Source organism: Drosophila innubila (genome assembly GCF_004354385.1).
Source record: "Drosophila innubila isolate TH190305 chromosome 2R unlocalized genomic scaffold, UK_Dinn_1.0 1_C_2R, whole genome shotgun sequence".
Taxonomy (NCBI): Eukaryota; Metazoa; Arthropoda; class Insecta; order Diptera; family Drosophilidae; genus Drosophila; species Drosophila innubila.
The window spans coordinates 13,906,960-13,925,246 of NW_022995374.1; the positions used below are offsets into that span (position 1 = coordinate 13,906,960).

General features: G+C 35.5%; 4 protein-coding genes across 6 annotated transcripts in view; all 4 read right to left on the reverse strand.

The window, feature by feature from the left end:
* The window catches only part of LOC117785621 (rap guanine nucleotide exchange factor 4), a 55,337-nt gene that overhangs the window by 15,095 nt on the left and 21,955 nt on the right, over positions 1 to 18,287 (reverse strand). The window contains exon 1 of one of the 3 annotated variants that reach the window (XM_034623727.1): positions 3,391 to 3,467. The exons of the other annotated variants lie outside the window; for them this stretch is intronic. Coding sequence (XP_034479618.1) covers positions 3,391 to 3,450 — 60 coding nt within the window. The 5' untranslated portion in view covers positions 3,451 to 3,467. Of the gene's footprint in view, positions 1 to 3,390; positions 3,468 to 18,287 lie in introns of those variants that run through there. 3 annotated transcript variants of the gene reach the window in all.
* Positions 8,234 to 9,978, reverse strand: LOC117785623 (cytochrome P450 6a2). Its single transcript, XM_034623729.1, has 2 exons — positions 8,835 to 9,978; positions 8,234 to 8,774 (listed from the first exon to the last, which is right to left on the reverse strand). The coding sequence occupies exons 1-2, from the start codon at positions 9,934 to 9,936 to the stop codon at positions 8,356 to 8,358; spliced, it is 1,521 nt and encodes a 506-aa protein (XP_034479620.1). The 5' UTR covers positions 9,937 to 9,978; the 3' UTR covers positions 8,234 to 8,355.
* Positions 10,676 to 12,404, reverse strand: LOC117785624 (cytochrome P450 6a2-like). The gene is made up of 2 exons (XM_034623730.1): positions 11,267 to 12,404; positions 10,676 to 11,208 (listed from the first exon to the last, which is right to left on the reverse strand). Exons 1-2 carry the CDS (start codon positions 12,366 to 12,368, stop codon positions 10,790 to 10,792), a joined length of 1,521 nt encoding a protein of 506 aa, XP_034479621.1. The 5' UTR covers positions 12,369 to 12,404; the 3' UTR covers positions 10,676 to 10,789.
* On the reverse strand, positions 13,416 to 15,066 carry LOC117785622 (cytochrome P450 6a2-like). Its single transcript, XM_034623728.1, has 2 exons — positions 13,921 to 15,066; positions 13,416 to 13,856 (listed from the first exon to the last, which is right to left on the reverse strand). The coding sequence occupies exons 1-2, from the start codon at positions 15,020 to 15,022 to the stop codon at positions 13,438 to 13,440; spliced, it is 1,521 nt and encodes a 506-aa protein (XP_034479619.1). The 5' UTR covers positions 15,023 to 15,066; the 3' UTR covers positions 13,416 to 13,437.

Consider the following 18,287-nt stretch of genomic DNA (forward strand, 5'->3'; position numbering starts at 1 on the left):
CCACAATTTGTTGCAATGTCTTTGTGGTTACATTGCTAGCAAACATTTGCTTACAAACTGTAATCGCTTTATTGTACACACAATTTTTCAATCATTTCCGCAACGGAAGTTGCTTAGCTCTATAAAACCGGATCCCACTGACAACGACAGCGACAACAACAACAACAACAACAACAACAAACTGACAGCTGACCCAAAAATGCAATTCAGTTGACAGTTTAGCCCAAATTCAAAAAGTATTCACTAAGATCCGTCTTAACCGCAACTTTGAAATGACATTTAATTTCACGTCACTCGACGAAGCCAAATTCTGCATAGCTGCGCTTATACCCTGTAAAGAGTTTCTGTAGTGTATTTACAGTTGTACATATTTATATATACAGCTGTATGGGACTTCATACCCTTTATTTTCTATTCAATGTGAAGTGTTCGATAGTGAAGTAATTAGTATATGAAGTATTGGTTTTTTAACATAGCTTTTATAATAAATTTATGACATTTTGAAGCTTTTGAAAAAGCGTGAACGTAAAAGTATAGAAAAAAAGACAGTGATGATAAAAAATTTAATTTTCCAATTTTGATGCAGAATCAAATTAGAGGTCAAATAATAATATATTGGATTTTACGCAAGGTAATCGGTTAAGATTTAACAAAGTTATGACAGTTTAAAGGAAAGTATGGAAAATATGGACAGAGATGGTAAAAACTGTTTTTTTCCAGTGTAATTTTTCAATTTTGATGTAGAATCAAATTAGAGGTCAAATAATGATTATATAAATAAGATTAAGATTTAACAAAGTTATGACAGTTGAAAGAAAGGTATGAAAAAAAAGCACAGAGATGATGAAAACTGTTATTTTTCAATTTTCTCGGTGATTCGAATTGGTTTTTCATAAAAATCGACATACATAATTAACTCGATTGATCGTAAAAAAATAAAATCGAGTTAAAGTATTTGAATATTGCTTCCGCGAAAATCGATTTTCCGATGTAATTTTGGATCGCTAATATAATTTTTATCATGTAAGTATGACTTTGAATTTTTACATTTTAAATTTACAGGGAATCAGCTGGTCGAGCCGGGTTTTCGTATAGAAGTTTTCAAGGCTTTCACAGTTTAATCACAAGTTGATATAGTTTCATGCTATTCTTAAACAATTTCCATATCATTATCAAGTCGTGCATTGCCTATTGGGCACTTCTACTCATTTCTAAGTTCTAAGTTAGCATCTGCGGTTCGTTTGTTTGTGTTTCGCTGTTCTTCTTGTTGTTGTTGCTGTTTGTTTTCATTTCCCAGAAGACAACTTCTTGGCAGCACCCGAGGGCCCAGCCTCATTTCTGTTGGCTTAAGTCTGGCTCTGTCTTTGGTTCTGGGTCTGTCTTTGTATTTAAAGGTTTGAGGGTCTGGAAGACAGTGCATGTAATTGGCTTAACAAGACTTAAACACGACCGCAAAATTGTTAAACTCGCATTAGTTGGCTGTATGTGTGTTGCTCTTGCTGTGGTTGTGGTTTTATTTTTGTTGTGCTTGAGTTTTCTTTACAGTTAAGTATTACACATGCATTAGGTCGGAGGTAAATGCCACAAAAACAACAACAACAGCATCAAAGACTTGCGATCCGCTATAAAACATAATTTAATCATTTCTGCGACGAGTAATTACATTTGTTGTGATTGTTATTGCTGTTGCTGTAGTTGTTGTAATTGTTGTTTTTTTTTTGGTCAAGTGCTGAGTTAAATTTCACGCGTTCCACTTAGAAATTTCATTTACTTCCATTTGATTTATGGCGACTTTTGTTTTTGACATGGCAAAAGTATTTTTCACTTGCCTCTTTGGTGTTCTTTTCTATCCCCCAACTCTCTCTCTCTCTCTCTCTCTCTTTCTCTGTCTTTTTTTTGTCGGTCTCCTTTCACGTCAGAAATTTTGATTGCTTTCTAATTTGTTTCCACAGTTGGCCTTAAGAGCGGTATTTTGACCAAATATTTAGATAATTTTCATGGCGTTTATTCAATCGCACTTCCCACTTACACACACACACACTCACTCACAATATAAACATTATAAAATTGAGAATTACTTGGAAAACATTTTAATTGCAATTTTTAGCGGTCTTTGGTGAAAATAAAACTGAATGTGGAATCGCCTTCGTTGTTGAAATTTGCTTTTGAAGTTCTTTTTTTTTTTTTTGTATCTCTTAATGAGTTTGCACTGTCGAAAAAGGGGGTCAAATAAATATTTGTTTAGCTTTCTGCATTTAATTTAAATGCTAAGCGATTATTCTTGATTGAACTGCAACGTTGAGATTAAAGCAAATAATCAGTTGGTTCTGGCATTTAGATCATTAAAATAAATGAGTTTATTAATAGATATATTATCTTATTTAAATCTTAAAACACACTACTTGAATTTAATTTGTATTTATTTATTTCATAAAAATCGTTTTAGAAACCTATTCAAGAAGTAACTTCGACTCTGTTTAAATTACTTTACTCAGCTACTGGGTATCTTCAAGTCATTCTTTATCTATTGAAAATTCTATTCACCTTTTGCCTTTATACCAAAGTTTTTCAAAAAACTCGCCTGCTACGCTTAAATCCCATTGATAGTTGTATTCAAATGGGGTTCGATTTTCTTCTTCTGCCATTGCATTTTCAATTGTTGCTTGCCACTCTTTGTTATGACAGAGTTTAGACGTGGGTGCTGTAACATTTTAATTGAAAACTGACTGAATGAAGCCCCTTAAGTGGTTTTCCATCACAAAGTTTATTTACATTTTAAGGAAGGGATTGCAGAGACTTTATTGATGTCATAACCTGAATCCCAATCAGAATTGTGTCTAAAATAACTTTGTATAAAGCGAACAGCAGTTGTCATAATATTTACAAGTAGGTTTAAGATATACTATAGACAAAAATATAGAATTTTATAATTTAAATGAGGAATAAAATACATACACTTGACACAGTTTAAAAAAGGATTACATAAATAAACTAAACCAAAAAGACTTTACCGATGACAAAAATAGGATTTATTTGAAATGTATCTTGTAAATTATTCTTTTTAATTTGTGATATATAATGTAGAATTTCGCATTGACTTAATGAATACTTTAAGTGAATGACACATGCAAAGCACTCATAAATGGAAACACACTCTAAATTATGCTACACACTTCACAACAACGCTTTCAACATGTTGCACAATCGGAAAAAATTATCTCAAAATATGTGTGAAGATATTTGCATATTTTAATAATCGTGAATGCTTTCTGTCTGCTAACGAGTGTATATTCGTAGTCATATTCATGTTCACAACTTATATCTATGTTCAGTCTATCTGGCACGTACATTTATTCATTTTTTACACGTAAATGCATTGCATTTTTTTACCTTTGCAAAGTGTCGCGTCGATTGCTCCACATTATACGTACAACTGCGGCGAAATAACATTTCTTTTCTCACTTCTCTCTCACAGTCTTCCTCTACCTCTTTCTTTTCTTATATTTTGTTTGTTGATAATTTCTCTAGCTTTGTTGTTTTTTTTTTCTTCAGCTTTGCACAGTCTGCGACAAATTTACCATTTTTTAAATGCTGTGATGATTTTTAAATCCCAATATTATAAAAACAACATGCAAAGCGTTGTTGCTATTGTTGTTGTTGTCGTTGCTGTTGTTCTTGTTGTTATGTCTGTTGTATTTATTTCTGAATGAAATTGCAATACGTGTGCAATCCGTTTATTGCTAAAAAAAAACAATAAAATGCTCGAAACTCAGTGCAACCTGCTGGGATAAGGTATTATAATTTTGTTACCTATTATGTAACGCCATAAAAAATACACTTCGTGAGTTTATATATAGGTGAACATAAATATATGGCGAATAAGCACATCCAGCTGTGTTGAATTAAGATTATATATAACTCTCACTCTCCTTTGAGATGTGAGGCTGAAATTGGCTGAAGTCAGAATAGTTTGGCACAGATTTCCATATTAGATTAATATTTAAATATTAAATTAAATGGTGCAAGTAGGAAAATAAATTCTTCGCTAGGACAAATTTAAAGGTATATTGACCAAACTTTTCAGTTTTCAATTATTAGATTGTAAGGAGAGCGATCAAATATTAATTGAATCGGCTTAATACTTATATATCTCAAAGAAATTAGTTTTCAAAATTTGCACTTTTTAAGACTTCCTAATCCAATTTTCTATTTATATATTAAAGGTTTTATAAGATTTAAAGTTAATTTTTAATGAAATCAAAGCACTGTATATGCCAAACAAATTTCTGATAAAGGGTATTAAATATGCGACAAACCCAAGCTAAACCAAAAGATCTATTCATGTTTGTTTTGTTTTTGGGCAAGTGATAAATAGCCGGGTCAAGCGTGCGCGGCGCCACACATTTTTATGGCTAAAAGTAATAACAGCAGCAGCAACAACAACAACAACACCACACCAACAATTGTGATATTGGCACAAAACATGTACAAAACACATTTGCATGCCACATGTATTGTGGTCATGTAACTTTTATTATTGTTAACGTTATTATTATTATTGTTATTATTAATAATAATTGTCTGTGGTTCATTTAGCGCGTACCACTTTCGATCTGCGGCCATAAATGCGGGCCTTAATTGGCAGCTAAAAAGCACCAAAATATATTGGAATTGGCAACACGGCAATAGGGCAACGGCAACGAGATGTGGGCTTAATGTTGCTTCTCGGGTTGTGCAACCGCGCGGCGTCGCGTTTAAAGCTTAACTGAAGTCTGAAATTTGCCGGCGTCACACGGCTGAGTTTAAATTAGCAACAACGGGCGACATAACACCAGCTGCATCTGTGTGTGTGTGTATCTGTGTGAGTCTTTGTGCAACGCGACTGGCAGTTGCTGAAGTGTGGCAGCAACAATGGCAGCAACAACATTGCAGTCGTGCCGTGTTGCAAATTGGAGCAGCAAGCGCTTCAATCAGGCATGCAAAATACGCATATCTCATATCTTGAATGGTCAACGAATCTGTTGCAACAACAATAGAGACAACAGCAGCAACAACTGCAAATAAATAAGCGAGCATTTGCAACATATAAAATTGTCAGCAAAGTTGCAGCTCTGTTTGCTTTGTTGCAGTTGCAGGTTGCAAGTTGCAGCTTTCACTGTTTTTCTGCTGACGCAGGCAGCAACTGCAATTAATACCCTGCAACTCCCCTCCCTCTCGCCTGTCTCTCCCTGTCCAAATGTCCAGTTGTTGCTGCTGCGCTTGAAGAATTTCCTACGCACATATGAGCAGCACTTCCGTCTCTGGCAGCAGCTGTTGCTGTCGTAGCTGCAACTGCAATTGCAATTGCAATTCGAGTATTGTCGTTGTTTACACTCAGTGCCAATGTTGCTGCTGCTGCCTTGCACAAAAGAGGCGTATGGGAGTGGCTAAAACCTTGGAGGCTAAAAGCAATTGCCATGATCCAATGGGAAATTGAATATGAGATGTGAGATGAGATTGCCTGCACTGAGACAAAAAAATAAGATAGTTTCACCAATTAAGTAAAAGGCAACAAATTGCATAAGCTACAATAATAAATAACAAAATTAATTTATTTAAATTTCTTTAGTATTGCATAACAATTAAAAGTGAAATTCCCTGCATTTTTTTTTTGCCAGTGTATGCAAATGTCAGAGACAAAGCTGAAGTCCTCCTTTAATTAGGCAACTTTTGTTGTTGTTGTTGTTGTTGTTGCCGTTTCTCAGTTCATTATAATTGCAATTGGGCAAGGTCTTTTCAATGTTAAGGTTGAACAACCTGCCAAACTCTTTATACACCAAATTAGCTCTATTTTCCTGCTCCCATTTAATTCACTTCTCTTTTCTCTTTTTGCATTTTCACTTGTGCTTTATGAGTTCAACTCCACTTTTTTTTTGTGGGTTTCGTAATTAATTTTGCTTCAGTCTGTGCTTTCTGAATGCGAATCGGGTTTAAACACAAGTCCGAACAAGTCAATGACTGCTCACAATGAATGAGTAAGCTTGAGCTTAAAACATTTCATGAACAAGTGGCGTGCATCCGTAAGATACATTTAGTACACACAGGTAAGTATTTAATTTGCATTCACTGTACGAAATGGTTTTGTTAGTTAATTGTGATTTTGTGTTTATTTTTGTGCAAAATACTGATCGGTTAAGTTTATAGATACATTTTTACTAAATTATATTTTGAGTATTTAAGCTTATTTAGAAATCTTATGTATATTAATTTTTATTACAGGTAAATTAAATTAATTTCTATACCTTTACCTCAATATTTGCGAATTGGGTATCTCAGAGTTGGCCATACTCCATTTTATTTAAAATACTTTATTCTATAATTATGCGTATTTCTTAACGGCTAATAATATTTTTGGTTCATTAATAATGATTGAATTAATTAGTGCATTTGTGGCTTATGAGTTGATTTGTTTTTAAATATTTTAAATAATTAAAACAACATAAATTAATTTTGTGCGAGCGACAAAAAAAAAAAATGAGAAGACCGCAAAGTGTATGGGAATATTTTTAATGACAATTTCAGTTGCACCGTTAGAAATTTCCACGCCTTTGGGCAGGGAAAAAATTGTAAATGCAGCTTTCAGTTTGCTGCACATGCCTCATTTTCCACGAGTTGCATGTTGCATGTTGTGATGACATCAGATAAAAGAAGCTTTTTCATGTTGTCGCGCATAATTAAAAAAAAAAGAAGAACATGTTGAATTTTAATATGCAGATACTTTATGATTTAATTTACGCACAGAGAACACAGAGAATTTTTCATTGGATGGGCTTTAATGTGCGTTGGGAAAATGTTGTAGATACGATGAACTCGACCTTCGAGCATACAAAACAAAACCAAAACTATGCACATGTTAGAAGAAATCTCGTATTTGGGACACATGAAAATAGAAAATAGTTTTTCCGGCTACGCTTTAAGCTCAGCCAGTGCCAATTCGAATGTAAATAACCCAAACAGTTGAAGCGAAAACGCTTCACAGATAAACTGACAACGGAAAAGAATATATTTTTTATGTTTGCCAAAAGTTTTTTCTCAACTCGAGAGAAAAGCTGTAAAAATAACAATTTAAACGGAAAAGAAAAGCAGTGCACAAGTAAGTATAGGGAAAAGCTACAAACGCAGCATGTTTAAGAATATAATAAAAATCTCCAGCTGGTTTTCATTTAAAATAAGTCAGTCTGTCTGACTGTGTTGACCATTAACCATTAAAATATTTTCATTATATAATTTTGTTTAAACTTAAAACTGTTAATTGACTGTGGAAATGTTCGATAAGCAGATTGCACTTGCTGCTTAACAATTTAATTATTGAGATAGTCTAAAGTGGAAGCTATTTTTAAATACTTTCTTATCATTATATAAATTACTTGTAAGTAATAACTGAGAGTCTAATGGTAAAAGAAACATTGGAGAAGTAAGAGCAAATGTCAACCCTACTTTCATTTTAGGCTTATCAAAAATCAGGGTGATTTGACAGGCACTATTGAAAAGGAGAGATTGTAAAAATTAATTTTCTTCCTCTGAGATTGTATTTTGATAAGTATTATCAATGAATCAAATGTTAATTCATGCGTAGAATACTTTTATTTGATTAAAAGCATTCAGAATGTAAATTCATGAAACACGTGTCTTCGCTCTTGAGTTAAGCGATTACAAAGAGAGAGAGAGAGATAGAGAGAGAGAAATATTGTGATCAAATTGAGTTTTTCCTAAGCTCTTGAGTAACCCGAGAAAGACTCACAATTGTCTCTCTAAGAATTTATATGGCAATGTTCCATAAGTTCCTCTTTAAAATGCTCATTTTATTTAAATATTGTTAGTCAAAATTGTAGCCTCAAAAAATTTAAAACTTAATGGTAAATTATAAGGTAAATTATAATAACAACAATTATTATATTTCTAATACAATTTTTTTAAAGTTAAGTAGAGACTTTGTAACAATATAATTAATTGTAAGCTGTAAAGTAAACAAGTTTCGATAAGGTTCGACTATCTTATATATGCCGGATAAGAATACAAATTCTACAACGCAATAATTATGACATAAGTATATTAATTATTTATTTACGCATAACACAGAAACATTTTATAATGTTCATATTTTTTTGTTTATTCTATTTAAATAAAATTTTTAATAATTCCTATCTACATATATACAAGCTATAATCATATGTACTCAATGTAAACAAGTAGCTTACTACCCAACAAATAATCATATATAATTATACATGCTTCAACGAATCCGACATCAATGTAAGCAACAACTCAAAGCCACCAAATAATGACGCAATCATTTTATCACTAGAAATCTCATCGCTAAACTCGTTCCACGCGTACGTTAATACCGCCGATTGTGCCCAAAACAAACGACATGGGATCGTATTTGAGAGGAATATCTGTCTGATCACAAACTGAGAACCTAAAGTTCTTTATCAGCTGGGCCATTCCGATACGGGCTTGCATTTGGCCAAAACGGAGACCCACACAATTCCTCGGGCCATCTCCAAAAGGCAACCACTCGACAGAGTCACGAGCAGCGACTTCGTCAGCTGAGAATCTGTCGGGATCGAACTTCTCAGGATCGGGATAGAAGTCTTCATCTCGATGGATAGCAGTTGCAGGTATTATCACCTGGGTTCCCTTTGCAATCACGTATTTCGGATGACCAGGAACAACGTAATCCTTTAGAGCTTTACGCTCAAGGAAAGGTACGATCGTATAAAGGCGAAGGGTTTCTGATAATGAGAATTCAAGTTGAGAATCCAGTTAAATCCACAGAATTTGACTAGTCTTACCCGATATCACCTGATCCAAGTAACGCATATCCTTGATGCATTCATAGGTCAGTTTTCCATCGTACTTCTCGAGCACTCTCAAGATATCTTCTCTCAGTTTGTCCTGAACATCGGTGTGCTGAGCCAGCTCATATAGGCAGTAGCTCATAGTGGATGAGGAAGTCTCGAAACCAGCCAAGTAGAAGACAAAGACCTGGGCTGCCAGCTCACCAATGTCCAATCCCGTGACCACTTCACCATTATCCAAGGTGAAGGTTCCCTTCTGCTTCAGTTCGATCAGCATCTCCATGAAGTCATTGCGTTTGATCTTCTCCTTTTCCCGATATGCGATTGTATCGTTTACCAATCTCATAAAGAACTGGTGAACATCCTCTGGAATCATCCTCATCCGCAGCTTGGCTGCCAGATTGGGAAAACTGAAGTGGAAAGCCGTAAGGATTGCTCCGTGACGCATTTCAGTAATGGCTTTCTTGGACATCGTACGGAAATCGGTCTCAGGAGTACGTAGAGTATTGCATTCAATACCAAAGGCACAAGTGCCAATGACATCGGTCGTGTAACGAGCCATGAGTTCTTTGATCTCGATGATAGCACCTCCAGTTTTGGCAGGAACTTGCTCAGACATAACATTAACGAACTCCTCAGAAACCTTGATTACAATCGGAAACATGAACTTCATTTTGCCAGATGTGAATGTCGGTGAGAGCTTCTGTCTCATCTCCTTCCAACGTTTGCCATCCAAGTTGAAGAGGTGACCGGTCAATGGATCATCACGTACATTGTGGAACTGTCCACGATCGGCAAAATTGGTAAAGTCCTTAATCAACACATTCTTGGCCAATTTGATGTCCATTACGAAGGCACTTCGTCTGTGCAGAAAGTTGAATCCCACAAACGGATGTCCCGATTTGCGGAATTTGTTATAGTAGTCAGTTACAATACTGTGCAGGTCGCGATTCTTTCTGAATCCAACCGTATTGCCATAGAATGGATGGGGTGGATCTTGAGGTATTCCCCGATCCCTCCAATAGGTTGTATTGCGATGTACGAGATACGCAACCAACGCACAAATCGCGATCACCAAATATATTAAAAACAACATTTTTGAGAACTGTTTACAGCGACTTTTCAGCAAACACTGATTGTAGACGAGCCCAAAAGCGGGTGTTATATGCTCTTCAATCCACAGCACGTTGTGAGATCTGTTTTACAAACATCAGAGTGAGTTTGCAAAAATTCAAATAAGCTTGAAAGATAACAGCGCAGTAGTATTTTGTAAGAGTGTAGTGCAGTGAGTATTATTTTGATAATAGCTACTCGTATCATGCTTAGAAAACATTTATTTGCAAAATCACATAGTCACTGCTCGCTCATTGATTTTGTTATGATTTTAATTCTCTCTTAAATCGAGAGCTGCTTTCTCTTATTTATTTGTCTCACAAAATAGATCTCTTTCAAACCAGTTAAGCAAAGTTGCAGGAGAGGCTAATAGACTCTCTAATATAATACTAAATTCGACTTAAAAAAAGTTTTTAATTTTTGGCATTAGACATATGCAATTTAAAATTGTTTAATTTCAAAATTGATTTGAATCTTTTTGGGTATATGAATTGAGTTTGTCGTTTAATAAATAAATAAAATAAAATAAAATCCTGAACGTATGCTCGAAGTGTTGAAAAATGTATTGATTATGCAATATCTCAATTCTTATTCGAATTCAACTTATTAATTCAACTTAAGTATATTCTTATTAAATTATATTGAAAACCATACAAAATCTGTTATTGACTTCTTTTAGTTGACGTTAAATAAATAAATAAAATAAGTTTAAGAAAGTATGCTTGAAATGTTGATTTATTTATTAATCATGTTTATCAATTACCTCCAAGTCAAATACACTTTATTTTATTGCTTACACAACTAGTATTTACTATACCAAATATAAAACTTAATCTCTAAACAAGCTCCACTCGCAAATTGATGCCATTAACTGTGCCCAAGACAAAAGTCCTCGGATCATAGTTAAGGGGTATTTCAGTCTTTTCGCACACCGAGAATCTAAAGTTCCTTATTAGCTGGGCCAGGCCAACACGTGTTTGCATTTGGCCAAAACGCATTCCCACACAATTCCTTGGGCCATCTCCAAAAGGCAACCACTCGACAGAGTCACGAGCAGCGACTTCGTCAGCTAAGAATCTGTCCGGATCGAACTTCTCTGGATCAGGATATAGATCTTCATCCCGATGATAGGCAGCTGCAGGTATTATTACCGGAGTGCCCTTCTTTATCACCAACTTTGGATGACCAGGAACAACGTAATCATTCATTGCCTTGCGTTCAAGATGGGGTACAATCGTATAAAGCCGCAGTGTTTCTGATAAGGAATATTAAACTTGAAAATCCATTTTCTACCAGTATGTTTCCAGTCTTACCCGATATGACTTGATCCAAGTAATGCATATCCTTGATGCACTCATAGGTCAATTCTCCATTGTGATTCTCCAGCACACTCAAAACCTCTTCTCTTAGTTTGTCTTGTATATCCGTATGCTGGGCAAGCTCATATAAACAGTAGCTCATGGTGGATGAGGAAGTCTCGAATCCAGCCAAATAGAAGACAAAGACTTGGGCTGCCAGTTCACCAATGTTTAATCCCTTGACAACTTCACCACTTTCCAGAGTGTAACTTCCCCTCTGCTTCATCTCGATCAGCATCTCCATAAAGTCGTTGCGCTTGATCTTCTCCTTTTCCCTGTATGCCATTGTGTCCTGAACCAATCTCATGAAGAACTCGTGAACTTCGTCGCAAGTCTTTCTCAATCGTAGCTTACGGGCCAGATTGGGGAAACTGAAGATGAGAAACGTAAGGAGTTTTCCGTTACGAAGCTGGGTAAGGGATTTCTGTGCCATGGCACGGAAGTCGGTTTCGGGAGTGCGAAGAGTATTGCACTCAATTCCGAAGGCACAGCATCCAATGACGTCCGTGGTGAATCGGGCCATAAGCTCTTTGATCTCAATAATCGAACCTTCGGATTGGGCAGGAACTTGTTCAAACATAACCTTGACAAATTCCTCGGAAACTTTAATTACAGTGGGAAACATGAACTTCATTTTGCCTGAGGTAAAAGTGGGGGACAGTCTCTGTCTCATCTCCTTCCAACGCTTGCCATCCAAGTTGAATAGATGCGCAGAAAGTGGATCGTCACGTTCATTGTGGAAGAGACCGCGATCGGTAAAGTTGGCAAAGTCCTTAATGAGAACGTTCTTGGCCAACTTGGTGTCGATTATGTAGGCACTTCGCCTATGCAGGAAATGAAAGCCCACAAATGGAAAGCCAGATTTGCGGAATTTGTTGTAATATTCCTGGTGAATATGGTGCAATACTCGATTCTTTTTAAATCCTTCAATGTTGCCGTAAAGTGGATGCGGTGGCTCTTGGGGTATTCCACGATGCCTCCAATAGTTCAAGTTGCGATATAAAATGTAAGCCAGCAAGGCGGGAATCGCAAACAAGAAATACAATAAAATCCACATTTCGAGATCAGTTTCGAATTAACATTCAAGAGATACTGTGGAAGCGAAGGCAAATTGCTGGTATTTTATATAGTTTTATGAGCTACTCAGCGTGATTCAGCAGCATTTGTTTATTGTGTCAGTCCACATGAGACAGTAACTGCACTGAGAATGTAAATATTTATAAGACAAAACTGATAGCAAATTGATAATGATCAAAGGCAGTAGTCATGCTTAAAGACAAATAGACGCAGAGGCATTTTTTTATGATAGTTTTGTTGCAGGTCGGATTCTCAAAAAGGTTCGTTTAACTTATTCTCTCATGTCCCAACAAAATGGTCATTAATCTTCTGGACAAGAGCTACAGATATATTGATATATTATAGATGTAGACTTGATTATATTTAGTATAGAACCCATCGTTCATTTGGTTTATACATTTTATGTTATTAAATTTGATCAATTATCCCATTTTAAATGTTAACTATTAGAATTAAATTTGGCAAAAATATACATTTTCTGCATATAATTAATTCAAATATTAAACTCGTTCCGCACGCACATAGTTTCCCATAATAGTGTTCAAGAAAAACGATTTGTGATTGTGTTTAGATAGGGGCCTTATCACAAACTCCATTAAGTGACTGTTTGGTTCACACTAAATTTGTCTGTGACAAAAAAGTTGTACTTATTTGTATTATGTCGACCATTTAGCACGATACAAGTTGTGTTTAGTTTTTCAGCATGATTAAGCAACTTATATTGCACTGCATTGTTATTGTAAGAGAGATAGAGGGTAATTATCAGTAGATTAGACTGATAACGATTTTTGATAGGCTAGAGTGAATATTATAGTTGAGCATTGTGACCTAACAATCTTTGACAACAGAACCGGTTGAAATGTGGGAATGAAATAGGAGTCACAGTCAGTTTTAGGATCAGGGCTAAAACATGTTACAAATTCTCTTAAAACAAAATTTTATTCCAAAACACGGGAGGATACCATTGGTACATTTATTCTTTCTTTAATTCTTTTTAAACTTAGAATTCAATTTTTCACAGCCAACATAAATTAAAATAAATTAATACGTTAAACTCGCTCGGCACGCAAATAGATGCCTCCAATTGTGCCCATGACAAACGATTCGGGATTGTAAGTAAGAGGAATATCTGTCTTCTCACAAACTGAGAACTTGAAGTTCTTTATCAGTTGAGCCATTCCAACACGTGTTTGCATTTGGCCAAAACGCATGCCAATACAATTCCTTGGGCCATCTCCAAAAGCCAAAAACTCCACAGAGTCCCGAGCAGCGACTTCGTCAGCTGAGAACCTTTCCGGATCAAACTTCTCAGGATCGGGATAGAACTTTTCATTGCGGTGATAAGCAGCTGCAGGTATTATTATCTGAGTTCCACTTTCTATCACTAAATTGGGATGACCAGGAACAACGTAATCATGCAGAGCTTTGCGTTCAATGTGGGGCACAATCGTGTAAAGACGTAGGGTTTCTGTTGAGGCAAATTTAGTTTAAGTAGCCGTTGAGTTGAAGAATCTTACGTCAGTAAATCTTACCTGATATCACCTGATCCAAGTAATGCATAGCTTTAATACTTTCGTATGTAATTTTTCCATCATGTTGCTCCAGCACATTGTTAATTTCTTCCCTGACCTTATCCTGAATATCGGTGTGCTGGGCAAGTTCATACAAACAGTAGCTCATGGTTGAGGAGGAAGTCTCGAATCCAGCCAAATAGAAGACAAAGACTTGGGCTGCCAGTTCACCAATGTTTAATCCCTCGACAACTTCACCACTTTCCAGAGTGTAGCTTCCCCTCTGCTTCATCTCGATCAGCATCTCCATAAAGTCGTTGCGCTTGATCTTCTCCTTTTCCCTGTATGCTATTGTTTCATTAACTAGACCCATGAAGAACTCGTGGACATCTTGAGGCATCATTCGCATTCGCAGCTTGGCTGCCAAATTGGGAAAACTGAAGGTGAGTGCGGTGAGCAAAACACCGTGTCGTAGGTCAGTGAAGACCTTGCTTCCCATTTTGCGGAAGTCGGACTCGGGAGTACGTAGAGTATTGCACTCAATTCCAAAGGCACAGGTGCCAATGACATCGGTGGTGAAGCGAGCCATTAGATCTTTGATCTCGATAATTGAACCTTCAGACTTGGCAGGAACTTCTTCAAACATAACCTTGACGAATTCCTCAGAAACCTTAATGACAATCGGAAACATGAACTTCATTTTTCCAGATGTAAACGTGGGGGACAATCTCTGTCTCATCTCCTTCCAACGTTTGCCATCCAAATTGAAGATATTGCCAGTCAAAGGGTCATCGCGAACATTGTGGAACTGACCACGATCAGCAAAGTTGGAAAAGTCCTTAATCAGCACGTTCTTTGCCAATTTCATGTCCAACACGAAGGCGCATTTCCTATGCAAGAAGTGGAATCCCACAAATGGATGATTGGTGTCCCGAAATTTATTGTAGTAATCTTCCAGAATTCTGTGTACTGTGCGCGTCTTTCTGAATCCGATCAGATTGCCAAAGAATGGATGTGGTGGCTCCTGAGGTATTCCCCGATTTCTCCAGTAGGTTGTATTGCGATACAGAAGATACGCCAGCAGCGTTGCTATCGCGATCACCAAATATATTATGAACAACATTTTTCGACCAGCTTTCGTTGAGTTTTCGGCTCACACTGAATTTGTCCGTGACAAACAAGTTATATTTATTTCTGGTTTAACGTCCATTGAGCGTAATACAAGTTGTATTTTGTTTTTCAGCGTGATAAAGCAACTTCTACTGCCTAGCATTGAGTTGTTTGGTGAGGCAAAATTTGTTCAACGAGTGTAATTCTCATTGAGAATTCGATAGATAAACCTTACGCTCTCATGTTATGTGACGAGAGAACCTATTTCAATATATACTGGGAAATGAAGTCAGCGAGCTCAGCAGGTTATAAAACTTGGCAAATTCTCTCAAAACAACTTTGCATTCCCAAACACAGTTGACTATCTGTCAAATCTGGTAACATGGCTAAAACTGAGTGGGTTTTCGCTCGTGATTGATGCTATACGAGCCAACTGTGAGGGGATTCCATTGAGTTTAGTTTTGTCAGCTCAACTCTGGGTTCACTTTATAAGTTGTCGCAATAATTGTGACTGTCGCGACAAACTGCATGATAGTTTCACTGTGTCCCTTACAGTCTGCTATGCTTGTGTCCTTGCGACCTCAACTGACAGCAGAGGGAGAGGGAGAGAAGCAGAAGTAACAGGACTTAAGCGTATGCGGCTTAAATGTATACATTCGTAGTATCCACAAATAGAGTTCAGTTGACGGTTATTTAATTATGTGAGGGTTTTTCATTGAGAAAGCGTGTGAAAAGCGCTCAATTATAAATGACATTTAAAGGGCGAGCTTATTTAACAATTTATCTCTCTCTCTCTCTTTTTCTCTCTCCCTCTCTGTTTCTTGCCCATTTAAGATGTTACAGCCTTTAATCTGACCTTGAGTTCGCCCCAGTTCTTAGCCAAGTCGTGTGAACTGCAACTCAAAAAGGGCATAAAAAAACTCAACCAAGCAGAAGAAGGTGACGTTCTTATCCAAAATGAATGCATGAGTACTTAAGACAAAAAGAATGCATTCATTCATTCATCTCCTCAAGACGCAACTACAAAAAAAGAATAACAAAAAAATGAAACAACTTAAAAAAAGCTAAGCTAGACTGCAGCGACGTCACTTATGCGCTAAATAAAAATGCAAATCTAAATCTAAATGTAACAGAAGAGCGACTACGTATTACTATATAAATGCGGGCAAAAACCAAGAGGGAACAAAGGAAAACCTCGAGAATGGCTAAGAAAACACTCAGGAAACGTTTCACTTGAGGATATACGACTTTCTGATACCGTGTAATTTGTTTTAGGATTTTTATTCAGTTCATTTTGTGTGTAGTTCAGGGCAGAACTCTATAACTAGTGTTTCACAAAATTATTTTAGTTAACCCTATATATTACTAAAATATTTTTTAAACGATTTTAAAAATATTTGAATGCAGAATGTATTTAGAGGCCAAATCATGATCAAAATGACATTCCGCTTGAAAATCGGTTTAGTTTTGATCAAGTTATGACAGTTTGAAGCTGGTCAGACTGCGGATTTAACCACTTTACAAGTTAAAATTTTTGTTCAATTTCACATGATTTTTTACAAAAAAATTAAAGGTCTCAGAATCAAGTTTAAAGTGTTGTTTTATACTAATTACGATATAAAGAGTTGATTAAAAGTGAAAACTTGAGATTTAAAATTTTGAATTTTCGAAATTTCAAAGGGGGGATCCTTAGAATCAAAATCGAATCTTGGTCGAAAATAATTAAATTTTCTAAATGAACAAAACTTTAATGCAGAATGTATTTAGAGGCCAAATCATGATCAAAATGACATTCCGCTTAAAAATCGGTTCAGTTTTGATCAAGTTATGACAATTTAAAGTTGGTCAGACTGCGGATTTAACCACTTTACAAGTCAAAATTTTTCTTCAATTTCACATGATTTTTTACAAAAAAATGAAAGGTCTCAGAATCAAGTTTAAAGTGTTGTCTTATACTAATTACGATATAAAGAGTTGATTAAAAGTGAAAACTTGAGATTTAAAATTTTGAATTTTCGAAATTTCAAAGGGGGGACCCTTAGAATCAAAATCGAATCTTGGTCGAAAATAATTAAATTTTCTAAATGAACAAAAATTTAATGCAGAATGTATTTAGAGGCCAAATCATGATCAAAATGACATTCCGCTTGAAAATCGGTTCAGTTTTGATCAAGTTATGACAATTTGAAGTTGGTCAGACTGCGGATTTAACCACTTTACAAGTCAAAATTTTTCTTCAATTTCACATGATTTTTTACAAAAAAATGAAAGGTCTCAGAATCAAGTTTAAAGTGTTGTTTTATACTAATTACGATATAAAGAGTTGATTAAAAGTGAAAACTTGAGATTTAAAATTTTGAATTTTCGAAATTTCAAAGGGGGGACCCTTAGAATCAAAATCGAATCTTGGTCGAAAATAATTAAATTTTCTAAATGAACAAAAATTTAATGCAGAATGTATTTAGAGGCCAAATCATGATCAAAATGACATTCCGCTTGAAAATCGGTTCAGTTTTGATCAAGTTATGACAGTTTGAAGTTGGTCAGACTGCGGATTTAACCACTTTACAAGTCAAAATTTTTGTTCAATTTCACATGATTTTTTACAAAAAAATAAAAGGTCTCAGAATCAAGTTTAAAGTGTTGTTTTATACTAATTACGATATAAGGAGTTGATTAAAAGTGAAAACTTGAGATTTAAAATTTTGAATTTTCGAAATTTCAAAGGGGGGACCCTTAGAATCAAAATCGAATCTTGGTCGAAAATAATTAAATTTTCTAAATTTAACAAAAATTTAATACACAAAGGATTTAGAGGCCAAATCATGATCAAAATGACATTCCGCTTGAAAATCGGTTCAGTTTTGATCAAGTTATGACAGTTTGAAGTTGGTCAGACTGCGGATTTAACCACTTTACAAGTCAAAATTTTTGTTCAATTTCACATGATTTTTTACAAAAAAATAAAAGGTCTCAGAATCAAGTTTAAAGTGTTGTTTTATACTAGTTACGATATAAAGAGTTGATTAAAAGTGAAAACTTGAGATTTAAAATTTTGAATTTTCGAAATTTCAAAGGGGGGACCCTTAGAATCAAAATCGAATCTTGGTCGAAAATAATTAAATTTTCAAAATGAACAAAAATTTAATACACAAAGGATTTAGAGGCCAAATCATGATCAAAATGACATTCCGCTTGAAAATCGGTTCAGTTTTGATCAAGTTATGACAGTTTGAAGTTGGTCAGACTGCGGATTTAACCACTTTACAAGTCAAAAT

Coding starts and splice junctions, on each gene's coding strand:
- LOC117785623 (XM_034623729.1), bottom strand. CDS start 9,936: ATGTTGTTTTTAATATATTTGGTGATCGCGATTTGTGCGTTGGTTGCG. Junction 8,775..8,834: donor CTTGGATCAGGTGATATCGG/GTAAGACTAGTC, acceptor TCTCATTATCAG/AAACCCTTCGCCTTTATACG.
- LOC117785624 (XM_034623730.1), bottom strand. CDS start 12,368: ATGTGGATTTTATTGTATTTCTTGTTTGCGATTCCCGCCTTGCTGGCT. Junction 11,209..11,266: donor CTTGGATCAAGTCATATCGG/GTAAGACTGGAA, acceptor ATTCCTTATCAG/AAACACTGCGGCTTTATACG.
- LOC117785622 (XM_034623728.1), bottom strand. CDS start 15,022: ATGTTGTTCATAATATATTTGGTGATCGCGATAGCAACGCTGCTGGCG. Junction 13,857..13,920: donor CTTGGATCAGGTGATATCAG/GTAAGATTTACT, acceptor TTGCCTCAACAG/AAACCCTACGTCTTTACACG.